Here is a 27,044-nt window from a genome sequence, read left to right as displayed (position 1 = left end):
CGCGTTATTAAGAAGGAGAAGAGTTGAGGGAGCTGAATTTATGACTGACAAATATTTCTCTCACCTCCTCCATCACATTAGTTGAAAGAGGAGATGAAGTGATTTAACAGGTGTGTGTGTGTGTGTGTGTTGTGTGTATTATCACTACTACATGCACACACACAGACAGACACACACACACAAAAAATCTATTAAGGGGCTTCAGTGCATTTTTTATAATCAACATAGACTCTTAAAGGACCAAAACCAAACGTTAATGTATCATTCTAACAAGTTTATCAACAGCTATGACGTGGCTGTGGTATATGGCAAGATACTGAACCCCAACTACCGAGGGTGTGTATGAGTGTGTGTGTGTGTATGAATGTTAGAGTGTTTTCACACCTGTCTCGCACTAGAGTTCGTCTTGCTCCTTGGTGTGGATCTTTTGAACACTGTGAATACAGTAATCATAGTCTCGGGTGTGGAGTAAACAACCGTACCCAGCTGAAGAGGTACGGTTCCAAACAAACTCTGGTATGGTTTGTTTAAGGTGTCAGTGGTGGCCTGACCTCAATCTGACCCAAATGCAGAAAGCACTACGCCTTTTTAGAGTTACAACCTCTCATAGTCAGTGCTGACTGTGTCTTTAATGTCAATGATAACTACCTCATATGACAGACAAATCTAGAGACAAATGTTTACAGTAGATTTTTATTATGAAATAATCATACCTACATGTGCACATTCATAAACATGTGTCTCCATTCAAGCACATGTCTTATTTGTGTTACTTCTGCCTGTTTATATATATATGTGTATGCAGGGCTTGATAATGGTGGCCCGATGGCCCGGGGCCAGTAAAACGTAACGTCGGGCCAGTGCAAAAACATGAAACTCAACATCCTGCAGTTGTTTTGCAGCTCATGCCGTTGTTCAATCCAGAGTTGTAGTGATGAGAGGTTGAAATGTTATTTCTCTAATCTCACAGATGGAACTTAAAGCTGGATTCTCTCTAACGGCCAGCAGAGGGCGAGTTCCATTAGAAATAATAGGTGTGTTTGACTTCATGTGGCGCTGACTTAAGGCCCATTTATACTCCTGCGTAGGGTCTACATGCATACCTACGCATGTAGCCATGCATTTATACTTGTGCGTAGGTGTCTCCGTCATTCTGCAATTACACCCCCAAACGCCAGTCGGGAGTAGTGCTACAGCGTCCACTGTGTTGACTTTTGCCGGCCGAGCAGGCTAACTTCCGATTTAGCGCTCCGCTAACGTAAATGGGGGTAAAACTGTAAACGTGCGGCTGGTGTAGCCTTTTCAAACATTACCAACTGAATGGATCACATTCTGAGAGCGAAACAAGTCAATTCGCTCAGGTTGAGATGGTAAAATATATTAATTCACTGTGTTACAGCCGCCGTTTTGGCCGCTAGTAAATGTTACTTCAAAGCACGGGATACTTCCGGTCGGCTCTGAGGCATTGCGAGGCTACCCGGCCGACCAATCACAGAGCTTACGTCGATGGCGTAGCCTCTGCCTCTGCGTAGCCCCGTAGCCTACGCCGTCACCTACGCTGTCGATTTCACGCAAAAGTATAAATTGCACTTTAACGTGATGCATGCTGGACTTAAAATACAGCATGCTGGTTGGAAACATAGACAATGTATTATTGGACGAAGCCACCCCGCTGATTTGCAGCTTTGCATATGCAGTGAAGCCAGTTTTGGACCAATAAAATACTACTAAAGGGCAACTTCCTGTTGGCACCAGTGTCTACTGTGCATGATCGCGCAGCACAACCGTGGTTTAATGACGTAGAACAACGGCAGAAACACCGTAATTATGGTAGCTGCGTAGCTATACGGTTACATCTCTCATGTGCGACGGGGTGTCACAGGGTTTTGACCTCATTTTTGGGCCTACATGGATCCCTCCATGCAGGTTTTGGTCGGCTTCACTGTCCGATCTCCGGCTTACCCCCTTGGTTAGAAATGGTGTCCGATTTTCACCAGCGCTGCAAAACGTCACCATGTCACATGACATTTAAACCTCACGGGAGCAAGGCGGCTGCTATTTAGGGGGAAATAGACGATAATGCAGCAGATGCGTTTGGACGGGACTACCTTGTGATTGACAGGTCGCTACCATGGCAACCTGTTCATCAGGATAGAGGCGACTCGTGTCCGCTGCTCTGTGTATTTTTTCTTAAATGGCTGTCAGCAGGAGAGCACGTCATGTTTGAGTCTGTTAGCATGTTTTATTTTAAAAGTAGGCTAAATTGTTTTCTTGACCTTTTTATTTTTTATAATTTTAACTGTGATTACATTTTGGTTTAGTTTTTTTATTTATATCCAGGATGTATTTAATAAACGATTAAACACTTCTGGAAGTGTGTTTTTTAAGGTTGTAGAGTTTGTAACCATGATTTGCTGTTTATATTATTTATTGTCTTCCAATTAACAGCTATAACTGTTTTGTACTCATAAATCCAACCGACACTATCTTTTTTTTCTATACTGGACAGCAAACATTTCCTTTTATAGTCCTCAATCTCCTCCGATTTTGGCGGTGTGTTTGTGCAATTCCCGCCCTTTTCCCTAAATAAGTTTTTAATTCTCTAGAACCTTCTGGGGTAGTTTTTCCACTCCAAAATCTTCTTCCTTGATAATTAAAAAATACACACAACACTGCTGTCAGTTCATCCCGACCGATCCTGTCGGAGTGTCGGGGATTCAAATAATCAATGACAGTAAGCTGCTGTACCTTATGCCTAAATGCGCACAGCGTTTTTCCCCCACTATTAATCAGAAGGTTAATTTTTATGACAAAGATCCACCCGATCCGCGGATAACTCTGCACATCACTAGAGCCCACCTATTAAGGTACATCTTACTGTCTGAATAATGCGTCCATTAAATAGCAGTGAAAGTAACTCAAAAATAATGCAAAAATAGTGTAAAGCATCACAATTCAGAAACAGTAATATTGTAAAATATCTAATTACTCTCAAATGACAGTAACTAGTATTCTATTATTTATTACATTTTGGAAGTAACTTGCCCAACACCGACTACAGCTAACCTTATATGTCAGAGGTGCTTTAAGGTTGAAAAGGTTAAAAGTCTTTGTCCATTTCTGTCTTCAGATCAAAAGGGATTATAATAAAGACTTTGAGTCTGCAGACAGTTTCCCAGTTGGTCTGATGTGTTGGTATTTTGAGCAGTCTCTCTGGATCTGAGGTCTAGCTACAAAAAAAAATAATTTGGTGCCATATCAATTATAAAATGTGTGTGAGGATGCAGATGTGTCCTAGAGGAGAGGAGCGTCTGTCTGCTGTTAACGCAACTCCAGTCTGCACTTCACTCACGCGCTCTCAATTCAATTGAAATTAGCTTTATTGGCATGAATGGGTAACAACAACATTGCCAAAGCATCATACATACAACATAAGAACAATCAACCCCATACATTTCATTAAACAAGTAATTAAAGTGTATGTGTGTATGTGTTAAAAAAAGAAGAAATATTAAAAATTAAAATAAAATAAATAAATAAAACAGTAAGTGTGTGTGTGTTAAAAAATAAAAATATGTTAAAAATAAATAAATAAATAAAACAGTAAGCGTGTGTGTTAAAAAATAAAATATATTAAAAATAAATAAATACACAAAACAGTAAGCGTGTGTGTGTCTGTGTGTGTTTAAAAAAATATTTAAATAAATAAATAAAACAGTAAGCATGTGTGTGTGTGTGTCTGTGTGTGTTTAAAAAATATTAAAATAAATAAATAAAACAGTAAGCGTGTGTGTGTGTGTGTCTGTGTGTGTTTAAAAAAATATTAAAATAAATAAATAAAACAGTAAGCGTGTGTGTGTTAAAAAATATATATTAAAAATAAAATAAATACATAAAACAGTAATATGAAACAATCAAAATAATAATAATTCTGTAGAATTATTTATCAGTCTGAGGTTCCACTGGTTGTCCTCACTTCATGGCGTGAGGAGACATATTTTCCAGCAATTATTTCACATTTGGGCATTTCTCCCAGTAAATAGGGGAGTTTCTGTGTGTCTGATGTGAATTTGAATATATGAATTCGGGGTATATTTGGGAAATGTTTGCAAAGTGTTTTTGTTTCTCTCTCTCTCTCTCTCTCTCTCTCTGCTGCGTGTTGCCGCTGCAATGAATTGTGGGACGGCATTATCTCCTTTCCCCTTCGTGAAGGGCGCTTCAAGAAAAGGCTGGATCTACCAGCTGAGCTGTGGTTGGTGGACGAGAGATGGCAGAAGGAAGTGACGGTTCAGGAAGTGAGTTAGGAGAGATGGTCGAAGGTGGCGGGAGTTATGAAAAGTGGAATATAGCAGGTAGGAAAAATAAGCGTAAAAAGAGCCTAAGATCGGATGGGAGTGATAGTGACGGGAGAGCAACTGTAACTGAAAGGAGGAGAGAGGATTTCAAGGCAATAGTAAAACTTGTGCAAGATGGGGCTTCATTCTGCGATTGGAATCCAATACAGCTAACTAAATCCATAAGTAAAGAAATCGGGGAGGTAAGGAGTGCTAAAATATTGCGAAATGGATCATTACTAATTATATGTAAGGATGGAGTACAACAAGGAAAAGCAGTCAGAATGAATAAAATAAATGGCAAGAAAGTACAATGTTCTCTGATGACTGACAGAAAATTGGTCAGGGGAGTTATTACAGGGATTCCAGTAAATGTAACAGCAGATGATGTTAAAGGAAATGTAACAAATGCCAAAGTGAGTGAAGTCAGACGTCTTAAAGCAAGCAGAAATGGGATTAAAAGTGACAGTCTCTCTGTACTGATCACATTTGATGAGGAAAGACTCCCGGAAAAGATCTTTATTGGATATATGTGTTATGATGTGAGGCCGTATGTTCCCCCACCTCTCAGATGTTTTAAATGTCAGAGGTTCGGACACGTAGCATCCGTGTGCAAGGGAAAGCAAACGTGTGGTAGATGCGGTGGAAACCACGAGTATGGCAAATGTGCAGAGGGGACAAAGCTGAAGTGTTGTAATTGTGGAGGAGAACATAGCTCAGCTTACCGCGGATGCGAAGTTAGTAAGAGAGCGGCAGAGGTGCAGCGAGTCAAGGCTACTCAGGGAATAAGCTACGCAGAGGCAGCAAAGAAGGTTTCAGGAGACGCGCAGGTGACGAGGCAAAATGACACTAGAAATAAAGATGCAGGGAAATGTGTAGGGTGCGATAAAGTGAAGGAGGAAACTCTGATTGTGAACAAGAATGACTTTGTATTCTTTATGGCAGATATTGTCAACTGTTCAGCACAGACAAAAAGCCGAAATGAAAGGATCAAAATAATTGTCAAATCAGCTGAGAAGTACCTTGATGTGAGGGGGCTGCACTGGGAAACAGTTAAAGACATTCTTAATGAAGATAATCAGTCATCTCAGACATGTGTTGGATCCTCTTAATGGTGCTAATTATACTCCAGTGGAATGCAAGAAGCTTAATTTCAAATGGCCAAGAGTTCAAAAAGTATATTGATAAATTGGAAGAGAAACCTGATATAATTTGTATACAGGAGACATGGTTAAAGCCACAGTTGGACTTTATTATAAAGGGATATACTGCTGTTAGGAGAGACAGAAATCCTGGCAACGGTGGAGGCGTTGTGACATTCATACAAAATGGAATGAGTTATAAGGTTATACGTATAAGCACAGATCATGAATCAATTGCGGTTAAGGTATGGACTAATAGAGGTAATATTGGCATAATTAATTACTATAATCCTTGTGGGAAAATAAGTCTAGATATACTAGAGAATGTAGGAGGACTATTGCAAGATAATGTGATATGGTGTGGGGATTTCAATTCACATAACTCACTATGGGGTTGCAATAAAACCGATTTAAATGGTTTAGCAGTTGAAGAATTTATAGATAATCACTGTTTGGTATGTATTAATAATGGGGAAGGAACACGATACAATAGTGTGCACAGAGGCAGCGCTTGATTTAACACTGGTGTCTAGTGAAATAGCAGGTTTAAGCACATGGAGCGTGATCAAACATACCACAATAGGAAGTGATCACTACCCTGTGGTAACTAAAGTTGGCATTGAAGGTTTTTATGATGAGGGAAAGAAAACTCCCAGATGGAAATTGGGAAATGCTAACTGGGATGTTTTTCAAAAGATCAGTACAAACAGATTCAAGAAACTCAAAGAGGAGAACCAGACAGATGTAAACATAATCAATAGTACAATAGTTAATGAGATTATTCAATCTGCTGAGGAAACAATCCCTAAGAGTACAGGAACTAAACGGACCAAGAGTGTACCCTGGTGGAATGACAACTGTAGTAAAGCCATAAAGGCCAGGAATAAAGCATTTAGAGAACTCAAGAAACATCATTCTCAGGATGCATTGATCCAGTATAAAAGGGCCCAAGCAATAGTAAGGAGGACAATTAGAACACAAAAACGAACATTTTGGAGGCAGTACTGTAGCACTATTGGAAGGGAAGTACAGCTGTCAGATGTATGGGGCATGATTAGAAGAATGGGGGGATTAGAAGAAATTATGAGATACCAGTGTTGAACACTGGGAACAAAATGGCTGTCAATAACTTAGAAAAGGCGGAACTTTTTGCACAAACATTTGAAAGGGTTCATAGTTCGTGTAATCTCACAGATGAGGCTAGGCAGTGTAGAGAGGAAATCTTAATGAAGAATCCCAAAATAACAGAGAAAAGGGAGGTGTCAGGAGATCCGTTAGATCTACCGTTTAATATGTTTGAGCTAAGAAGAGCAATTACGAGTGCTCGTCAGACCACTCCAGGGAAGGACGCTGTATGTTATGGAATGTTGGCACACATGACAGATAGTGCACTAGACACGGTGTTGGGTTTGTTTAATAAAGTTTGGGATGTTGGCCAACTTCCTTTAGCTTGGAAACAAGCAATAATAGTGCCCATTCCAAAACCAGGAAAAGATCAGTCAGACCCTTCCAGTTATAGACCTATTGCATTAACCTCACACTTGTGCAAAATTATGGAACGAATGGTCACAGAGCGTTTAACATACTTCCTAGAGAGTAAAGCTCTTCTGTACCCGTACCAGAGTGGGTTCCGTAGAGGTCGGAATACAATGGATTCAGTACTGTGCCTAGAATCAGACATCAGGAAAGCACAGACCAACAAAAAATACTGATAGCTGTATTTTTTGACGTTGAAAAAGCATATGATATGCTCTGGAAAGAAGGGTTACTTATTAAGTTGAAGTCATTGGGTATTGGTGGTAGAACATATAATTGGGTTATGAACTTTCTATTTGACAGGGAAATACAAGTAAGAGTTGGCACAGAATACTCCAGTGTATATAAGGTGGAAAATGGAACTCCGCAAGGTAGTGTGTGCAGCCCATTGCTATTCAACATAATGATAAATGACATCTTCTCTCAGGTTGAACAAAGCGTAGGGAAATCTTTGTACGCAGACGACGGGGCTCTGTGGGTAAGAGGCCGCAATGTGTTGCACGTCAGTAAGAAAATGCAAGCTGCAATAGCTGCTGTGGAAAAATGGGCAAATAAATGGGGATTCAAGTTATCTGTTGCAAAAACACAGGTGATCTGTTTCTCAAGGCGGCATAAAGTCACGCCTATTTCCATGAAGTTATATGAACAACCACTTAAGCAAGTCAAAACAATTAAATTTCTTGGGGTTTGGTTTGATGAGAAGCTCACCTGGAATACTCATTTAGATAAAGTTAAGAACAAGTGTAAAAAGGTCATCAATATACTTCGTTGTCTGTCAGGACAAGAGTGGGGAGCAAGCAGAGCAGCTCTACAAAATATATACTGGGCACTCATGAGATCCGTTTTTGACTATGGATGTGTAGCGTACATGTCAGCAGCAGAATCAAACCTTAAGAAGTTGGATGTATTACAAGCTCAGGCCTTGAGAATTTGCAGTGGATCAGTCAGAACATCTCCGGTGTCAGCAATGCAGGTGGAAATGGGAGAAATGCCGTTAAGAATCAGGCGAGTAAAGTTAATGTTGGCATACTGGGTTAATCTCCAGGGGCAATGTGACTCTCATCCTGCCAAGAGTCTCTTAATAGATTGCTGGGAACACAATGAGACAAATTTCACAAGTTTTGGGTGGATTGGTGATGCAAAGGCAGAAGTCATAGGATTACGACAATTAGACTACAGCCCTACAGTGTCACAGTCTTCCATTCCTCCCTGGTTATTCCCAACACCAATTGTAGATCTAAACATACAGCAGGAGTTGAAGGATATGTCAAAGAAACTTCCAGCATGCAGTATAGTACAGAATTACTTTGATTTACATTTTTCAGACTCCATGTTTATATTCACAGATGGCTCCAAAGATCCTGATACAGGGCGTGCAGGTGCAGCAGTCTTTTTCCCAGCAAGTGAGTCATATATCAAGAAAAGAATATCAGATCATGTCTCAGTGTATACCACAGAGTTGACTGCAATATTACTGGCCCTGCAGTGGATAGAAGAGAGGGAAACAAATAATACTGTCATTGCATCTGATAGCTTGTCTGCTCTAATGAGTATTAAATCTGGCAAATCATCATTTAGATCCAAAATCCTCAATGACATATTCCTTATATTGTACAGGATGGAGCTAAAGGGATGATCCACATGCTTCCTTTGGGTTCCTGCTCATGTTGGTGTGGAGGGAAATGAGCAGGTGGATATTCTGGCCAAAGGAACACTCAAAATCAAACATGTAGACCTAAAAACCCCTTTAACTAAAGATGAAGCTAAGACATTTATCAGGACCTATGCACAGTCAGTTTGGCAGGAGCACTGGGACAACAGTGAAACTGGAAGGCACCTATATAATGTACAGAGACAGGTTGGTGCCGGAAGGATGGTGGGCTGGAAACGTAGGGAAGAAAATATAATCACTCGTCTGAGAATAGGACATACAGGTCTCAACCTTTCATTATATAAAATAGGTAAGCACCCAACTGGGAAATGTATATATTGTAACCAACTAGAAACGGTTGAACATGTTCTCCTTCAGTGTAGGAGATACACTATCAATAGGGAACGCCTCTTTCAGTCATTACGGAAGGCAAAACATCATGATATCTCATTGGCGGGTCTCTTGGGGAAAACAGCAGGCCAGATATATTGTCATATAATTAAGTTTCTTAAAGAAACTGAGTTAGGAAAAAGAATTTAATTTATGTTTATTTTTGTTTGGTTTTTTTTTTTGTTGTTGTTGTTTTTTTTTTTTTTTTGGTTTTGGTTTTGTTTATTTCATTTATTTCCTGCCTAATCTCTCGTTCCACACTCCAGTCCAGCTTGTGGCGGTAATGCACCGTTAAACTGGTTTGCCAACCGCCATTAAACCCTAAAGAAGAAGAAGAAGAAGAAGGGCGCTTCAATGCATCCTACGAAGCACTGAAGCGCCCTTCCTTCAGCATCTGATGATGTCATTGGCTGCCACATAAATACTTCCGGGTCGCTTCACTTTGAAGCAACCTTCCTAAGCAAAAAAAAAAGAAAAAGAAAAACGATTCGACCGTCAAGCAGACAGTAAAAACTACGGGCTGTAAGGAATCGACTTTCCGGTAACAACAAAGACCACAACGACTCATTGTGAAGGTATTTATCGAGTGTTTTATTTACTCGGAGTAAAATACACTGAAAATGTTACGGAACAGTTGATGTGGTTTCCTCTGGGTAGCTAACGTTAGCTAGCTGTGAAATCACCCAAAATGGCTGGTATGTGTGGGGTGGACGCGTATTTCCTGGTCCCCAACAAATGCAGCATCTATTCTATCATAAGGACTGTTGAGTAACGTTATATATAATATAATAATATATACATGTGTGTGTGTGTATGCGCGTGTGTGTGTGTGTGTGTGTTGTATGGATTACATAGACTGCACGTGAGCATTTAGCCGGGATGTAACAGTTGCAAATCGTCCTGGTTCAGAAACACTGAGATCTTTGCAGACGAGTGCGCCATGCAGCGGCTCTCTGGCAGCCATAAACGCAGTTACCTCACGGAGCTGGATCTGAATATATTAGCACTGTAGTATAACTGAGTTTTACCAGAATACCTTTTTTTAAAATGCGACTAACTACAGAGTGAAATCAGCCATACTCGCAGCTTTCTAACCCCCCCAGTGCTGACAGCTGTCTGTTGGTAGGTCATTTTTAAGTTCACTAACTTTATTAAGTTAAATGATCCTCTTTCTCTACTGACAGTGATATGTTGACTATTGTAGTCTACATGCGCTTCTGTGGTTATATACTGTAAAAATGAGTTTACACCATATTAGAAATCACATTTTGGAACTTTAAATGTTTCCCTGCGGTGCTTTAAATCTACATGTGTGCCTGTTCAGACCATTAATGCACATGTCTTTCTGTCGAGGAAATGCAGGTTGATGGTATAGTTACGTTGATTCAACATGTTGAGAAGTCAGCACTAAGATATTGAATGTTTTTGCTTCATCATCTTGATGTGCTTTTTGTATGGGACCATTCTCTTTGTGACCATGTTTTTGCCCCCCTCTTTTTCTTTTTGTTTATTTGTATTGGAAATGACATGTCAACCTGCATGATAGATTTTCTTCAGTTAAATGTTACATCGCTGAAGTATTTGGCCAGTTAACATCCTTAACCAGCATCTTTCTTTGTGGTTTAATATTTGGTCAAAGGTTGCTCAGTCAGGTCTGTTAATAGGAAACCTTCAAAGACTGGAAAACTTCACATTGATTTTGTGCACCGGCCTATGTTTGGGTCTATTTATGACGCGCTACACGCATTTACAACTGGATTTTATGCCCCATACAACAAGATGACGAGGTAGACTAATATCTTCACTGCTTTACATGAGTGACACTTTGACACTATTGCTAAAATTAAATCAGTTTGAAGACTGTGGTGGAACTTGTTGAAGGAAAAAAACAACCATCCATTCATCCCAAGATGGGCTCAGTTACAGGATATATAAAATAAGAAAAGGTAGATACTGATTCCAAAAATTAGCTACATCATTTTTTTGATTACACCGACCTTTATCATGTCTGATGATAGTCTGTGTATAAATAAATCTATTTATCCATATCTATGTAGATATGTATATAAATGGTTAGATTAATCAATCTCGGTGTTCAGTCTATCTTCACTGGACTTGCTTTCTTCCGTAAGTCTTGCAAAACATATTTAGTGTTTATGTTGAACAGGCATACATTTTGCTCTCGTCTTTAGTTAATGCTTTCCATTTTATGATTTGTATTTTACTGGCTTTTAGCAAAGAAAAGTGCACTATAGTTGTCTACTTGTTTGTTTTTCAGTCTGTTCTAGGACATTATAAGTGTAATTTATATATTTTTGACATTGCAATGATCTAATGTTACCTGGAGGGAATTTACATGGAAAATGTGCTTGTTCTGCTGTGAACATTTTGGCAAAGAGGCTTTAGCCATGTTTGGACGGTGTCCAGTATGTTGTAATGTTGAACATGTATTGTAGGCTAGCATTATTAGATATTTTCTTTTTCTATTATGTCCAGAATTTGTGTCATTGTAGAGTCCCAGAAGGTTCATTCTATATTTGCTGTTTGGGCTTTTCTTACTTTTTATTGAATCAGTGTTAATGTTGCTTTGCTTTTCCGTCCTGAAAGAAAAACACGGTGGACGCACTTGACTACAGAAAAGAGATCTCGAGGCTGACCACATTTCTTAACCCTTTTGACAAATTTTAAAGGGAAGATATGGCGAGCAACACGAGGACTGATCCAACTTGTTTTTAGAAAAGTGCGTGGAGAAAAATGACTTGATCCGTAAGCAACGTCTGAAATGAAAAAGTAAAGCCTGTTCACCTGTAATAGTATATTTCTGCTCTCCACCTCACAGCCTTGTTGTGCGCACAGACAGTAATTTGCACCTTGCTCCTACCCTTCGTTTGGAGCCCAGTTCAACGTTCTCTAACGGCAACAGTACCAGAGGGACCCATTTCATACTCGGACCATTGGCTGGTGCTGCTGCAGTGACCGCTCTCCGATTGGCTCAGATTGAGACTCAGGCACAGATTGCTCTCCAGCAGCTTGCTACTCTAGAGACCATAACTCTCGGCTACCAGTGTCAAAACAGGTTTGCAGCGGCGTTACCTCCTCACCTGGCCCTCCTGAGTTTTCTCAGTAGACAACAGGTGGCAGCTGTTGGGTTTAACGTGGACACAAACAGCAAAACTTGCAGAAACACACAGCCGTGTCTCTCTGCTGTCATGTACCACCACCCCTCCCAGCAACAGGGGCAACAGTCCTTCTCTAATGGGCCCAGACCTCCTCACCATCAGCCGCCTCCAAATCAGCATCAGAATCGCTCATCTTCTGATATGATGGGTTTCCAGTTTCCTCGTCCCACCCAGCTCCCTGATGAACTAGAGTCTGCCCTGGCTATCCGTGGTGCGAGGGACATGGACCATCGCCTCATTGACCACATGAGCCGATCAAACCAACACCAGAACCAAGGCTCAGGTTCTGGGATCAGTCAACATGGAAGTTACGGCTCTAACCCGATAGCTCTCACATCTGATAATCAGCCTGGCCACCAGCAAGGAGTAGACTGGTCAAGCTACCAACCTCCAACTAAACTGTTTGCAAGTCCTCCGCCTAGTGCTAGCCACCAGTCCCAACTGCTCCAGGGGCCTCAACAGCAGCCCCAGACCAGCCACGCTGGAACAAGCAGCTGGACTGCCCCTGTAAGTGCCTCAACGTTGCCCCAAGCCCGGCACCCCCGTGGCGGAGGCGGTGGTGGTGGGGATGGTCAGGGTTTGTACACACCAGAGAGTGCAGGAAGTATCTTGGCTAGCTTTGGACTTTCAAATGAGGACTTGGAGGTGCTGAGTCACTACCCTGATGATCAACTAACCCCAGATACTTTACCATTCATACTCCGGGACATCCAAATCAATAAGTCGGGCAACCAGAAAACTGTGTCTTCCGCTTCCTCATCCTCGTTCTCACGCAACGTACACGATGGGCCGCTGCCTGCTACCCGCTCTTCACCATTGGCGCGTTCATGCTCTCCCACCGTTCCCAGCCTTCTTACCGTGACACAGACGGCAGGTAAAGTCATTGACTACGGTCATGCCAGTCGGGCGAAGGATGAGAGTAGTACCAGAGAGACTTTCAAAAGGGAGCAGCTCTCAAGTGAAAGGACAGTTAAAATGTATCCGTCTTCACCGCTGTCCTCGTCGGCTCCAAAAGCTGATAAAGCTGAAAGGCGGCAGGTTCGTTTGGAACACGCCGAATCAAGCAAACACGGAGACCGCGACTATCGCAGGACGAGCACCGACCATCGCAAGAGCCACCGATCACCTGGAAGAGAATTTCCACCACCATCCAAATCTCGTAATTTAGACCGAGACTACAGGCACGACGGACCCAAACCTAGGCCCTCATCGGAAACCAGGAGCGAGGCTTCCTCGAGACGGTCTGTCTCCTCTTCGTCTGGCTCAAAACCGCACAGCAGCAGCAAGAAGTTACCAACCCCCACCATGATAAGCGATTTCTCAGCTGTGTCTCCAAAGGTGTATCCCCACACCTGCTCCCTGTGCCACATACAGTGTGATCAGGAAAAGGTGAGTGCCACCATGCCCTCGTATATCTGAAAGGAATACCTTCACATGTTGAATTTTAGTCTGCAGCCTTTCATCACCAGGCAGTTGTCAAGATGAGTGATTCTGATGTCATTCATAGGACATCCCTTTTGAAATAAGTACAATTGGTCTAAATGATCCAGCTACCTTGTAGCCAGCAAAACTTGTTTTGAATAAAGAACTGTGCTAGCATGCTTTGCTTTCCTTTGAAAGCATCAGGCTAGATATTTGTACCCCATATTGTGATAACCGCATGTGTCCACCATCATGGCTGAAACCTGTGGTTGGTGATGAAGTGCCTTCAGGCCCCATCCGCACTACCGCGTTTTCGTTTTAAAACGGAGACCTTTTGCTGCGAAAATGGAGAAGTTTGAAAACGCTGTCGACGTGTATGTCGTCGTATTTACTTTGTGATGACTCCCAGTCTGTTTTCTGCCGCCACCGCCGCTTTTAACTCTCGTGTTACATTCAGTAACAGTCCCAGCTCATTATTGGTCCATGCAAAATATAATCTGGTGCGGTTCTTCGTCTGTATTTCTTCTTTCGCCAAACTACGTAACTTTGGAGTACATCATCTTCTTCATGTTTACACCGGCACACGTGTGCCCAGTGTACATGAACGGCCACTAGATGTGTTTTCAGCCGTTTTAATGCTAAAACGTTGGTGTGGACGGAGATTGTATTCGTTTTAGTGTAGATGGGGCCTCAGATGGTGCAGCAGCTAGAAATACACTTAATATCACATCCTTGTGTGGCGTTCTTAGTGGAACAAAGATTTCGGTCTTCCATAAAGAACAAGAAATGTAGGCCTAATCATTTTAGTTATAATCGCAAACACTGCATATTTAATCGTGCATTATCAGTAGGTGTAAGGTTAATAATTCCAATTACATCAAAAATTTAAAAAGCAAGGGATCGTTCAACATTAGCCCCACCATATAAAATAAAACAGTTGTTTTTCTTTCTTGGATTGGGCTATAACCTGACCCAATAAATAATGAAATGCATCAAATTGGCAATGAGTCAATGTTTTCTATGGCATTTTAATTACAAAATGTTTAAGAATCCAGGTTATCTGTTAAAGGCTATACATATATAATCAGTAATGATTACGTTTGGACAGTTAAGTTAAATAAAGTGGTGTAAACAGGAATTGTCAAAGTATAATACAGCAGAAATATATTCTTAAACGGTTTTTATCCCCTTTGTTCTCTGAGAAAATCCAACGCTCCGTTCTCTGGCTGTGTAGTGGTGTTTCTTATGTTCTCAGATGGTGGAATAACTAAGTTTTTAAAATGGTACTCTGTACTGTACTCAGTAGTGACTTACAGTTTAGTGTAACCATATAATTTTAGCGAGTGTGGAATTTTTGATCTGGGATTTTCTGACAAAATCACTTTTTTGTTAACGGTCATTCCTTTCATCTTAGATTTTCTTCAATTTAAAGATTCATATTTGTCCATGTTAAGGTCTCCCCAAATTTCCAAAAATGTCATTATCAAAATTAGGGCTATAGCCTAATGAATAAATAGTACCTCCAATCATAAGTCAATTGCATGTCATGATCGAGCATAATGTGAAGTGTGTTTTGTCTAAAATTACTTTAAGGTTCTGTAAAGTTTATTTTTTTTAAAGGTTTCCTACTCTAAACCTTGTGGGTTGTCCGAATTATTGTAGACTTGTTGAACGCAGGTTTTTTTCTTTTCTTTTTGAACAAAATTGTATGTCTCAGGTGGCGGAATTCCATATAGCCTAGGATAGGCAACAGATTGGTGGATGAGCAGATACTGGTGTAATAAATGTCGTCCTCTGCAGGCCATGGAACATAACTTAAGAGGTTAACTGAACTGCATTTGAAACAATAACACAAAAAAATATTGGTTTTGTGATGTGTATAGTATGTTAAATGATTGATAGTCACATTGAAGGTAATAGAAAGTAGAATGGATACGAAACATGACTACCAAGGACACTGTATTGTATTTCTGCTAGCGGTGGGAACATAATTTGAACGTGAATATTGGATCAAAGAACTGGGCCTCTACTTTGAGTCAGGACTTTCACATCATGTTAAAAATCCACTTTGTCTCAGTGCAAAGTCTTTCACTGTAGATCAAAGTTATCTGGTTTTAGAGGTTGCTTATTTTATTTATCTTCATACATGTGAAATGTGAATTTTAGCTTTGTTGAGGATTGTTTCCATGTGTCTGATTGTGACATCTTCCTCCCCCATCTGTCGTTTTTCTTCAGGACTGGGTTGACCATGTTAACACCGTCAACCACACTGCTGCCTGCAGAGACCTGCGCAACAAGTGAGGAGGACATTTTTAATGTGCTGCTGATGCCTTGCTTCTTCAGTATTATGTCATAGTTATTTAAAAAAAAACATTCTGCTTTTTTCTTTGGGTCAAAAAATAGACTAGGAGACAAAACAAAATTTAAGTTGTATAAAGCAAATTTTGATAATGAAACAAACACTTGGAAATACAACCCAGAGATGCTTTTAGCTTAAGTGCTTATTGGTTAATGTGCAGGGGCCTACTTCCACATCCAAGAGACGCAGAGAAACATGAGAAACATCCTTTTCACCATATACTGAGCAAACATGGAGCTTAATACAGAGCTGCAAAACACAGCTTGTATTGAAACAGTTATATTTGGTAAATTCAGTTATAAAAACACAAGTTTAAGAGTATAGAAGATGTTGAATTACATGCTCACGGGTGTTTGTGTTTGTTTCTGAAGGTACCCTGACTGGAAACCAAATCTACCAAGGTCAGCAGGACTCTTTTGTTCTTGTGTTTCCAATAATGTGTTTTTAGCTGTGACCAGCAGCCAGCGTGAGTCGCTCCGGTCAGTCGGCGGGTCCCACACATTTCAAATAAGTTGACTGTGCACATACAGCTAATCAGCTAAGCTAATCTGATCTCACTGAGCAGTTTTGTTAGTTATTCCTAACTCACTCTGCAATGAAAACGGTCTGCGAAACTCCAGATTTAAATCTATCATTGTCAAGAAATGCTCAGTGTATCAGTTTTATAATAACTATATCTTGACGGTAGCACTTCTCTAGTAAAACTATAACACTTACTACAAAACTTTTTATGATGTCATGCATGTCTGTGTATGAATGTCTTTGATTCAGTCGGAGCGGACGATATGGCAGCCGGGCTCTGTGGGACCCCAAGGATCACTCTCCATCCCATTCCGTGTCTCGATCCCTTTCTTGTTCTCTTACCCCTAGTCCTCCTCGCAGCAGACACAGGGTGGGCCCCCATCTCCACAGGCCTCACAGAAGGCCTTACTCTCCTCACCATCAGCCTCGCCACCAACACTACACAGGTAGACCTCGTGCTAGGGAGTGGGCACAGCGTGTAAAAAGTGTGGAAATGCAGAACTTACTAAAAGAATGCCATGAATATATAAAATAATTATTTCCCCTCCAAAGTTAGAAATAATGGAACGGATGTCCTGAGCTGACTTGCTAAAATTGGGATCGGTCTCTTCAGTGGATTTAGTTCATTTATTTCTATATTTTCACAAACCTGTATAAGCCTTCATCCCAGATTTGAAAAACTCAAATATAATATTAGCAGCGTCAGTCATGTTTTGATATCGCACACATGTGGGCTTTAAACGACCAAACATTACTGGCTTTACCTTTTCAAATGCAGGGATTTAAGTGTTAGTCATAGAATTGTAAATTGAATTATTGTGCTTATGCATATTTCTTCACACTGTTTTCTTTTTGCTCTCCTGACCCCTTCCCTCTGATTTTATGCCGTGTCTTCAGGTGGTTTCTCTCACAGCGGTGTGAAACGTCCGCATGATGATTTAGCCAAATTCTTCACTGACACAAGCCGACATCCATCCTCCTCCAAGGCAGGTCACGGCTCCAAACCGAGACCATTACAGGTCACCAAAACTGTCAAGAGCGGGACTCGGCCTGGAACCAAGATGACTAAGACTGCAAGTGCCAAGGCCGCCGACACAGTGGGTGTCACTTTAGTTGTTTACAGCCCAGTGTATTTAACTCGGCCACAATTTCACATCTAAATGTGTAGATTAAAGCAAATTGTTGATTACAGATGTTTTGGAGTTTGAGAATTCAGAACTTTTTTTTCCTTTGTCCTGAGGCCGTCTGGCCTACTCAGCGTGTATGGTAATAGGAAATGTTTTATGATCTGTCTAAACAGCACTTTTATTCCTAAAATATGTGTTGGGTGAACATTCAGATCAAAAAAATTAACACAATCGCAAACACCTGCTGGTGTGTCTAACATCAGCTACACAATGTGGACAAAAGTACTGGGACACCCCTGTCCCAATACTTTTAGGATGTGGTGGGTTTTTTTTTTTTTTCATGGTGTGGTGTCTTTTTATTTTTTATTTATTTATTTTTGGGGGGGGGGGGGACCTAATGCTACACCATACAATTTTAGACAATAGTTCTTCCAACAGTTTTCCAACAGTTTGGTCCTCTCCTGTTCAGCACAAAGCCAGCTCCATAAAGAAATGGTTTTCCCAGTTGCCTGTGGGAGAACGTGACTGGCTGCACAGAGCCCTGACCTCAACCACATCTAACACCTTTTGGGATGAACTAGAATGGAGATCGTGAGCCAGTGTCCGACCTCACAAATGCTCTTCTGGATGAATGGGCAAAAATTCCCACAGACAAACTCCAAAAACCTTTTTTTAGAAAGCCTTCACAGAAGAGCGGAAGCTGTTATAGCTGCTCCTGCTCCCAGGACTTCTGTCCATAGAGTGTATGTTCATACATGCTTTGTGGCAGTTACATGATTCATATCATGAAACTATTATTGGACGACTCCTAATATGAATGTTGTTGAGTTCTCCTCGGAGTATAGCTCTTTTACAATGTGACATTATCATAATAATCCCAAACCAGCTGAATGTTTGACATGAGTACAGTAGATACTAGCTTTCACCCCATCAGAGGTGTTGCCAGTACAAGCTCAAGTATTTATTTATGTTAGTGAAGCTTAATGATTCTAGAGACTGATTTCAGGCACTATCCTAGAAATGATTAATTATCTATTCTTCTATTGGCTTGACACTTCAATTCAATTATTCCAGTTTCAAGTTATCTTTTTTACCCTTTGCTGACTTCAGTATTTTCTCAAGGCTAATGACGTCATTGTGGTGACTAAAAATTCACAGTTTTAGTACTTGATCAATAAAATCTTGCCTTGGATCCTGGTCAGCTGAAACTCAATTTCTCCTAAAATCTATGCCATTGGTTTGCAGTCTGTCAAGCCTCCACCAGCCAAGAAAAAGAAGAAAGTAGTGACTCCGGCCTCCCAGGACTCGTCTGTCGCAGATCGTCTGGTTTATCTGACGGGCATCCCAAAGGACGCATCAGAGCAGGAAGTTACCGACCTGGTCAGGTCCTTTGGCAAGATCAACAACGTGATCCTCATGCCATGCTCCGAGGAAGAGAGCGAGAAGGGAGAAGGGCAAAAGGTATGCTATTAGCATGAAATGTAACTTTACAGTTTTCAAAAGAACAGTTTTAAACAGATGATGGAGGTAAAACAATAAATATTTTGCCTGTTTAGAGGCAAGATGAATACAAGAAATGTATGCAACCTGCAGGCATGTATGAAGGGGTCCAAACACCCCGTATGACTATAAACCGACATAAAGACCAAACCTGAGACAAGTCAGAACGCCGATAGGCCGACACGGCTATAATGCTGAAGTGTAGCAGCAATACAAATCAAACTAATAGTTGCTCATGTGGTGAATGTTGCAGGCTAAAAGAAAATTACGTGTTGCAATAATATTCAATCAAACATCCTTTTTTAGGATATTAATTTTCAGCAAACTTAGGAGTGACAACGGTGACCAACAGCAATGTAGCTACAGCTGAGTCCTAAACAACAGGAACTGTTGGTATGTTAGGCTGTGAAAATGTCCTGGTTCTGTGTCGCAGAAAGCCACCGTGGTTTCTGTCATCACACATCATCACTTTGTCTCCCTCCCCTGTTGCAGGCATCTGTATGCATGGTGAAGGCTGAAGATGCTCAGGCTCTGGCTAACTCAGCAAATCTCTCCATCAGAGACCAGCAAATCACCGCTTCAGTAGCCAAGGTACCGTTGTGGAACAATGCAGGTGGTATTTGTGGCATGTCCTGTTTTAAACCCATCAATGCACAAAAAAACATGAAGCTTTCACAAAGGTTTGGTTTATTTTGCATGAGCGTAAAAAGCACAAATGAATTGGGTTTTCTTTTGGACATGTAGTCTCATTTGCACGTTCAGTAAACTCATTTAACTTTATTTGTTTTAGAAACCTGAAGCAGGGCAGTCCTCTGATGCCAACAACAGGTCTGTCACAGTTCATCATCTCAAGCATTTTCCTTTTTACTCAAACATGCTGCACACTGACCAGCCAATTTCAAAAGCTGCTTTGGCTGCACTCTATTAATATTTCTGTCTTCACAGCAAACCTGCTCCAGGACAGGACAAAGGTGCTGCTGTGGAAGACTCTGGTAGGAAAACGAGGAACCCTCAGTACATCAATTTATAATAACTATATCTAATTTATACCACTTATCACAAACGGCAGACAGGTTTGGGATGTCATGCTTTTACCAGGATGTGGTCGTGGTGTTGAAAACATACTAATTGTAGTTCTGTTTGCACTTTGGCCCCTGTCTCCTCCCCCTCCTCCAACTGGCCGCTGCAGCAGGTGAAGCTGACCAGAAGACTTCTGATGAGGTACATGACACACAAGCATACCCTGTAAAATATAAATAACAGCATTGTGAAAGAGGCTAGTGGGTGTGTTCAACCAAATATTGTAGCTTATGCTGAGGAAAATGTTTAAATTGGGCTTTCACTAGTAATAAAATATTATAAAGTGTGTGTGTGTGTGTGTGTATATAAAGTATTCAGGCTTTTTCTTTGCATCTGAATACCATGTCTTCTACAGAAGGGCATGCTGTTGATCACAGGACTTCCTGAGAGCGGCTGGTCAGAGAGTGACATCGTTAAGCTGGTCCAGACCTTTGGCACTCCCTCCGACGTCATCCTGGCACCACAAATTGGAAAGGTTGGTATAAACAAGAGTTTCACCTCAAGCCTGGACGCAGCTGGACAGCAGTAATACAGCAGCTGACGCAAGTCTTAAATACCTTTTTGACATTTTTGCAAGATAGTTGGCTTTCTCTGACAGTTCGGGCTACAACCCAGCTGTTAAATATGACAGTCAAATGATCATGAAGACCCACAACACAAGCAAAACATAAAACTCTGTGTATGCTATGTCCATAAGTAGTCAACTAAATAAAGTTTTTCTGTTTGGTTTATTACTAATGTATTTTAGCCTCCGTAGTTATTATGTAGTAAGGCTAAAGTATATATATATTTTTTATCTTTGATTGTTTCAGGGCAGCTAATGTCTGTCTGTCTCTCAACAAATACATTATACGGCGCCAATGCAATATTAAAAACCCTTCTTTTTGTATGTTAGGTACTTGTGTCAGTGCCAGACACAGATATTGCTCAAGAGATAGTGAAAGTCCACACCTTTATTCCTGCGAAGATTAAAGACTCTGAGCTGAAGATGATCCATCTCAAGCAGTGTATCGGCCTCAGCACACCGGTAGGGCTCTCATCACAAACCCGAATATCCTCTAAACTATATTGATCATCATTATGAGCATCATGTTCTTTGATATTCTATTTCAAGTGGGGCATTTCTGTCATTATTTGTATAGAACAATGTTTGTGTTAAACAGTGAACCTTGAGCAATAACTAATGATTAAAACGAAAACCCTCTTTACACAGGTGGCTCTCTACAATCTCCTGATGGGATCAGCAGACCCATTAGTGAGTATTTCTGCCTGTTTAGTCTCTCCAGTTTTACTTATTGGTTGATTTACCGATCACTAAACTTGGCTGTAAAGGTGCTAATCAGCCAAAAGGCTCTTGACAATAGTAATTGATCTGTCAGTGTGTGTTTTACGATCCAAAGGTTGATTTACAATAAGCTATTATTGCAGTAACAAACCTAAAGCTTGTCCTGCAGCTGCTTCATAGTAAAAGCACGTATTTTACAAGGTTATTATCATATCATGCAGGGTTTGAAGTGGCTGTAATGAATGTGCCGAACTAAAACGAGCAGTGTGTGTGTGTATAGGACTGTTACATTGCTGAGCTGGTGATGCACGAGGGTTTATCCCCTGGCTAATAAGTGACTGATTGTTCCTTTGCGTCCTGCAGGAGAGTCCTGTTCCAGTAAGCTGGAGCAGCCTGTTGGTAATCAGTAATGTTCCCAACACGATGTCCGGCTCCTCGGAGGTCCAGAATCTGGTGCGACGCTTTGGCACCGTCATCAAGACCCTGGTGCTCAACAATACCGTGAGGGCTCTTTGTCTCTTCTTCTTGCAACATGCTAATCCATTATGTTCGCAATATTGGTCTCCTCAGTCACTGTGTCCTGGGTTTAAAGGCCACACTCTCTCTCTAAATCTGTCACGTCTCACCTCGACATTTATCAGGCAACAAAATCTCACACGGTGTTGACGAGAGGTTATGTTGCTTCCTGCTCAGGTTATTTGTGAGATGGCGACCGCAGCCATGGCCCTTTCTGTTTACAAGCGCTTCCAGACGTTTCCGTGCATCATCCAGAACAACCCTCTCTTCTTCTCCCGCAAGCCTGACCCCAAAACCAACACCCAGACCAAAGTCATCACTGCATACCTTGATTCATCTGAGGTTGGTAACTTTCATAATTGATTGGGGCGGCTGTGGCTCTTGAGTTAGAGCAGGCTCCATGTCGAAGTGTCCTCGGGCAAGACGCTGAACCCAGAATTACCCCCGATGGCTTTTCCTTTAGTGGATGAATGCTAGTTCTGTTTGGTTCAGTGTATGAATGTGTGTGAATGCAATGTATTGTAACAGCGCTTTGAGTGGTCGGAAGACTGGGAATGCGCTATACATTTACAATGGCAGTGGTTGTATTTGTATCTCCACATCAAACACCTGAATGCCGAATACTTCCTTGTCTCTGGTCGTAGGATACACCTGCAGGTTGCAAGGGCAGTGTCAGTGAGCCAGCTGCAGAGGAAGAGGAGACGGCACGTAAAGATGACTCTGAATCTCCATTGGAGCAGATGGAAAAAGACTGTGATGGGAAGGACAAGAAGATGACGAGCACGGAGAAGACAGTCGGAGAAGACGACGCTTCGGGAGAAAACGGGAGCGACGACGTCAAGATCCAAAAAGATGAGCTTGCCGATCCTGTCTGTGAGTCTTTGGCTGCACCGGACACCAAACCAGAAGCAGACTTGGAAACGGACGTTAAGGAAACGTTGGCTGCTGAAACTGTCGTGGAGATGGCAGAAGAGACAAACCGTGTCGACGCATCCAAAGCGGGACATAACACATCTGCAGGTGAAGAGACAAAGCCAGCTAGCTCTGATGGCAAAGCAGTTTCCCAGGATACGGCCATGCCGCCGCTCCCTAAGGTAAAATATCCAGAAAATGTCAGTCTGCTTTTGTCGCTGGAGCCAGACCGTTCTCCTGTGCAGCTAAGGTCAGGATCCTCCAGCATATTAAGAGTTTTAAATTTGTGAATCTCTTTTATGATCCCCGTTTTACCAGGTTACCCAAGAGATGGTTAACGCGCTGCTTGTGGAATGCCGAACAAGAACCGCCAACAACGCAGCTTCTTCCACTAATGGAGAGCAGGGGCAGAAACAGACGGAGGCGGAGCAGGACGACAAAGTAGCAGAGGAGACAAAAAAGCCAACCAAGAACCACACAGAGGAAGAGGTGAAGAAGCAGGAGAGGGAGCGGAAAGAGAGCGAGGCAAGAAAGGAGAAGGAGTCCAGGGAGAGGAGGGCCAAGAGGGAGAGGGATGAAAGAGCCAGGAGGGAGAAGAGGGAGGAGGAAAGAAGGGAGTGGGAGAGGAGGGATAGAGAGAGGAGGGAGAGGAAGAGAGCGTACGGTGAAGGATTGTCGGGATTTAGATCGTCGAGCAGGTTCGAGGGATACAGGCAGAGCTCTTGGAGGGATGAAGAGAGTCACAACTCCAAAGCTGAGACCAAAACGGTGAGAAGACGCGTCAGGTCAGAAAGTGGCGAGCTGAATCTCTGAACTGCGAGCAGGAATGACAGCAATGTTTTTTTTTATCTTGTCATACTATCAGGTGGAGGAGGACTGTGACGAGTTCCCGTTCAACATGAGTGACTTTGTGACGGTAGATGAAGTGGGAGATGTGACCGACCTTCCTTGCTCTCCTTCTCCCACTGTTCCCATGGAAACCACAGAGGGAGGGGAAGACGCGCCCGCATCTGTCGAACAAGACGCGCCCGCATCTGTCGAACAAGACGCGCCCGCATCTGTCGAACAAGACGCGCCCGCATCTGTCGAACAAGACGCGCCAGCGGTACGTTTCAGCTTCTATATCACAGACCCCCCCATCGCCATCCAGAGAAACGGCCGTGTGAGACTTCACGGTCCTCTTTCTGTTTCCAGGTTACCGCAGAAACATCAGCGTCGGACACCACAGCTGCCCCGGTGAAGTCTGACGAGCGACCACCAGAGTCTGAACCTGTGACTGCGCTGACAGCTGAGACTTCAGGCACGTCGGCGTCATCAGTTTTAACGCCCGGTCCGGTCCTCAACGCCGCGGCCCCCCCCTCGCCGGCTTCACAGTCAGACTCTTCCCGCAGCCAGACACACGAGCCAGTATGTCATCCAGAAGAACCTGAGATCACACCTGACGCAGGTACAGCCTCACACTGATTTAACCTCTATAATGAACTGAAGGAAACTCCATCTTTACGTAGGGCTGGGTGTTTTTATGGCACCGACTGGCTTTGATACCAGTAATAATAATATAATTATTTTTCTAGAAACCACACTGACGTCCACTCTGGACTCCTCCGCTGAGGTTGAAACACTTCCCACGTCTACCCCTGCAGCTCCAGCTACCCTCGCTGGCTCCTCCTCAAACAGCCCAGCAACAGGAGTAGTGACTGCAGAGAGTGAGGAAGGTGAGAAAGAGGACAACGCTCTCAATCACAGTGAGGCTAAGGCGGAGGAGACGGCGGCGGCGGCGACGGCGGTGGTTGTGTCGGACAAAACGGAGCAACGGGAGGAGAAGCAAGATGAAGAGGACAAGGAGACGGGAGCTCCTGCTCTGACGACGGGTACGGCTTCTTTGATTTTTAGTTTTGAATCAGAATCATGGATGGCAGCAGCACTTTAGTGGTTAGAGAATCATCTTCATGTGGATCCGTTAATTGGATGGGTAATGTGGATGATCCAGCCATCCGAAGTCCCTACAGATCTTATTCATTATGCGTAATGGCATGATGGCACCTTTATCCTTGTGGTAGGTAGTTGCTAACAGGATATCAAACGATTGATTGGAAAGTTGTCTGGATAAGCTTGCTGAGTAAGACCAGGTCTTTTTACATCAGTTCCAGATTTTAAAGATGTGTCTGCCTCTCACAGGAAAACACAAGAGATCTGAAGACCAAACAAACACTGAAGAGGAGAGTGTGGAGAAGAAATTAAAGACGGAAACTCTCATGAGCACAGGCTGCGCCCTCCCTCCTTACAACCCCAGCAAGCCAGTTGGTAAGACACTTGATTTAATTTGATTTATTCACCGTGTTACAGAAACTTCCAAACCTGCAGATCCTATCTTAACTATCTGGTAACAAGGACCTGACGCTATTACAGTTTAACAGTTCCTAAGTCAACACCCACCCCCCCCCCGTAACTTAAGATGGAAAAATTGTATTACAGAAGCATCCTAACTTTGTAAAATCTTAAGGAAACTCTCCTAACTTTAGGATAACCTGGCTTGTAAAAAGAAAACAATGGTTCAGTAAGTGTTGCCCACACGGTCGGTTTCCTTCGGCGACCCTGCTTCGTTGTACAGGCCCCTGCTCTGACGTTTTGCTTTTATGTTTAGATTTTTTACATGTAGGATATATATTTGATCGTGTGTGTGTCCGTCCACAGGTATGGAGTTCTTGATCCCAAAGACGGGTTTCTTCTGTAAGGTGTGTAATAGGTTCTTCAGTGGAACCAAAGAGGCAGAGATCAGCCACTGTAAAACCCTCAAACACTACGAGAACCTACAGGTAGGCAACACGCACAGCCGTCTGGGTCAAGGACGACAACAACAACAGGCCCTTTGGAGACCGTTATCAGTTCTGATTGTATCTGCAAATAAAAATGGTCACTAGGTATCTTTGGCCTGGTGTTTATTATCATTTTTAAGTGTATTCACTGGTGATCTTAGATCATACATAGATCAGGTCATCAGGCGAAGGTACAGTATTCTAGCTGGTACCTGAATTAGATCCAGGTCCGGTGAGGATGCCTTCACAGTCAGTTACTTATTTTCTGGTGTAGCTGATTTTGACACTACAGAAATACACTAAACAAAGCCTGAAAGCGTACAAGAACTTTAGTGGCATGTAAAGTAAGATTCGTCAGTGAAATCAAAATCATGAAGACTGAAATCTTTTTTAGTCAAACGGGGCAAACTTATCAACATCTTCAGACATTTGTTTGGTCACAAAGAGGCCAGAATATTCTGGTCTAATCCACTTTCCTTGTTCATTCCCTTCTAGAAATACTTGCTCACCACGGATATGGCCACTGTGACTGCCAAACCGGACTCCAGCTGAAAATATGGCGATGAAACTCCTGACTGAATTTGTCATTCTCTTCCTTTTTGTATTGTCTCTTCATTTCACACAGGGCCCATATTCTCATATTGGTGTAGATTAGGCTCATGATCTGGCTCTGTTTGACTATATGGTGTTAATTTTCATGTACAATTAAGAGAAACAAGTGTTAGCTGTGTACAGGGGAAGGTGGCTGGCAGTAGGAACTGTTCACAATCAATAAAATGTTTTGTTAAATTGTCTGTTATCAGTTATTCACTATCTCAGTATAACCTCGAACCAGTTTAGTTTTTTATTTCAGCTCTTCACACAGTCTGCATTACCAACATGCATCTTGGCCAAAAGTCACTGAAACCACCAAAACACTTTGACCAAACACTGGCAACAATTCTCACTCAGAAAGTGCACATTGTCACTCATAACACACTGAGCTAACAGGCAGCACAGTCTAAATGATTTTTCACATAAATAAGTATTTCATTGTACAAGAATAACATGTTTTCACAAAGCAAATGTTACAAGAATTAATCTGAAATGCAGAATTTGCTTCAGTATCATTTATTTTTTCTATCATTGTCATAGAAATTTACTTAATCCAAAATGTCAGTTCTGCAGGGAAGTTTTTCTCAAGTTACCAACCCCCTGAACCAAGTCTGCTAAAATAGAAGCACATTTCCTGATTCGCACTCAGACTGCAGTTCTACACACAGTTCTGTATGAA

The 27,044-nt window shown here is 42.1% G+C and overlaps 1 protein-coding gene across 4 annotated transcripts; it reads left to right on the top strand.

Moving 5' to 3' along the window:
- The first annotated feature begins 4,256 nt into the window (after positions 1-4,256).
- On the top strand, positions 4,257-26,560 carry LOC119899822 (zinc finger protein 638-like). Of its 4 annotated transcripts, XM_038714610.1 has the most exons (25): positions 9,516-9,628; positions 11,661-11,793; positions 11,893-13,621; positions 15,890-15,951; positions 16,385-16,414; positions 16,785-16,981; positions 17,433-17,632; positions 18,908-19,123; positions 19,655-19,753; positions 19,953-19,990; positions 20,108-20,154; positions 20,352-20,383; positions 20,598-20,717; positions 21,138-21,269; positions 21,456-21,497; positions 21,891-22,028; positions 22,221-22,385; positions 22,688-23,137; positions 23,274-23,723; positions 23,821-24,060; positions 24,150-24,402; positions 24,530-24,826; positions 25,134-25,259; positions 25,650-25,771; positions 26,267-26,560. In XM_038714610.1, exons 3-25 carry the CDS (start codon positions 12,263-12,265, stop codon positions 26,321-26,323), a joined length of 4,872 nt encoding a protein of 1,623 aa, XP_038570538.1. In that variant the 5' UTR covers positions 9,516-9,628; positions 11,661-11,793; positions 11,893-12,262; the 3' UTR covers positions 26,324-26,560. The 4 variants fall into 4 exon arrangements, with proteins under 4 accessions (XP_038570539.1, XP_038570537.1, XP_038570538.1 ...); XM_038714609.1 differs by lacking the exon at positions 11,661-11,793 and having other exon boundaries at positions 9,490-9,628; XM_038714608.1 differs by having other exon boundaries at positions 11,661-13,621.
- Positions 26,561-27,044: the final 484 nt, after the last annotated feature.

Source organism: Micropterus salmoides, unplaced genomic scaffold (assembly GCF_014851395.1).
Source record: "Micropterus salmoides isolate LMB-PRFRI ecotype aquatic unplaced genomic scaffold, ASM1485139v1 Ms_hic_scaffold_12, whole genome shotgun sequence".
Lineage (NCBI taxonomy): Eukaryota > Metazoa > Chordata > Actinopteri > Centrarchiformes > Centrarchidae > Micropterus > Micropterus salmoides.
This window is presented reverse-complemented; position numbering and strand designations above follow the sequence as displayed.

Bases quoted from the DNA above. Each gene is read 5' to 3' on its own strand.
- LOC119899822 (XM_038714609.1), top strand. From the start codon at position 12,263: ATGTACCACCACCCCTCCCAGCAACAGGGGCAACAGTCCTTCTCTAAT. The intron at 16,415-16,784 runs GTCAGCAGGACT...TCTTTGATTCAG, and splicing joins TGGAAACCAAATCTACCAAG to TCGGAGCGGACGATATGGCA. The intron at 19,754-19,952 runs GTACCGTTGTGG...TATTTGTTTTAG, and splicing joins TCACCGCTTCAGTAGCCAAG to AAACCTGAAGCAGGGCAGTC.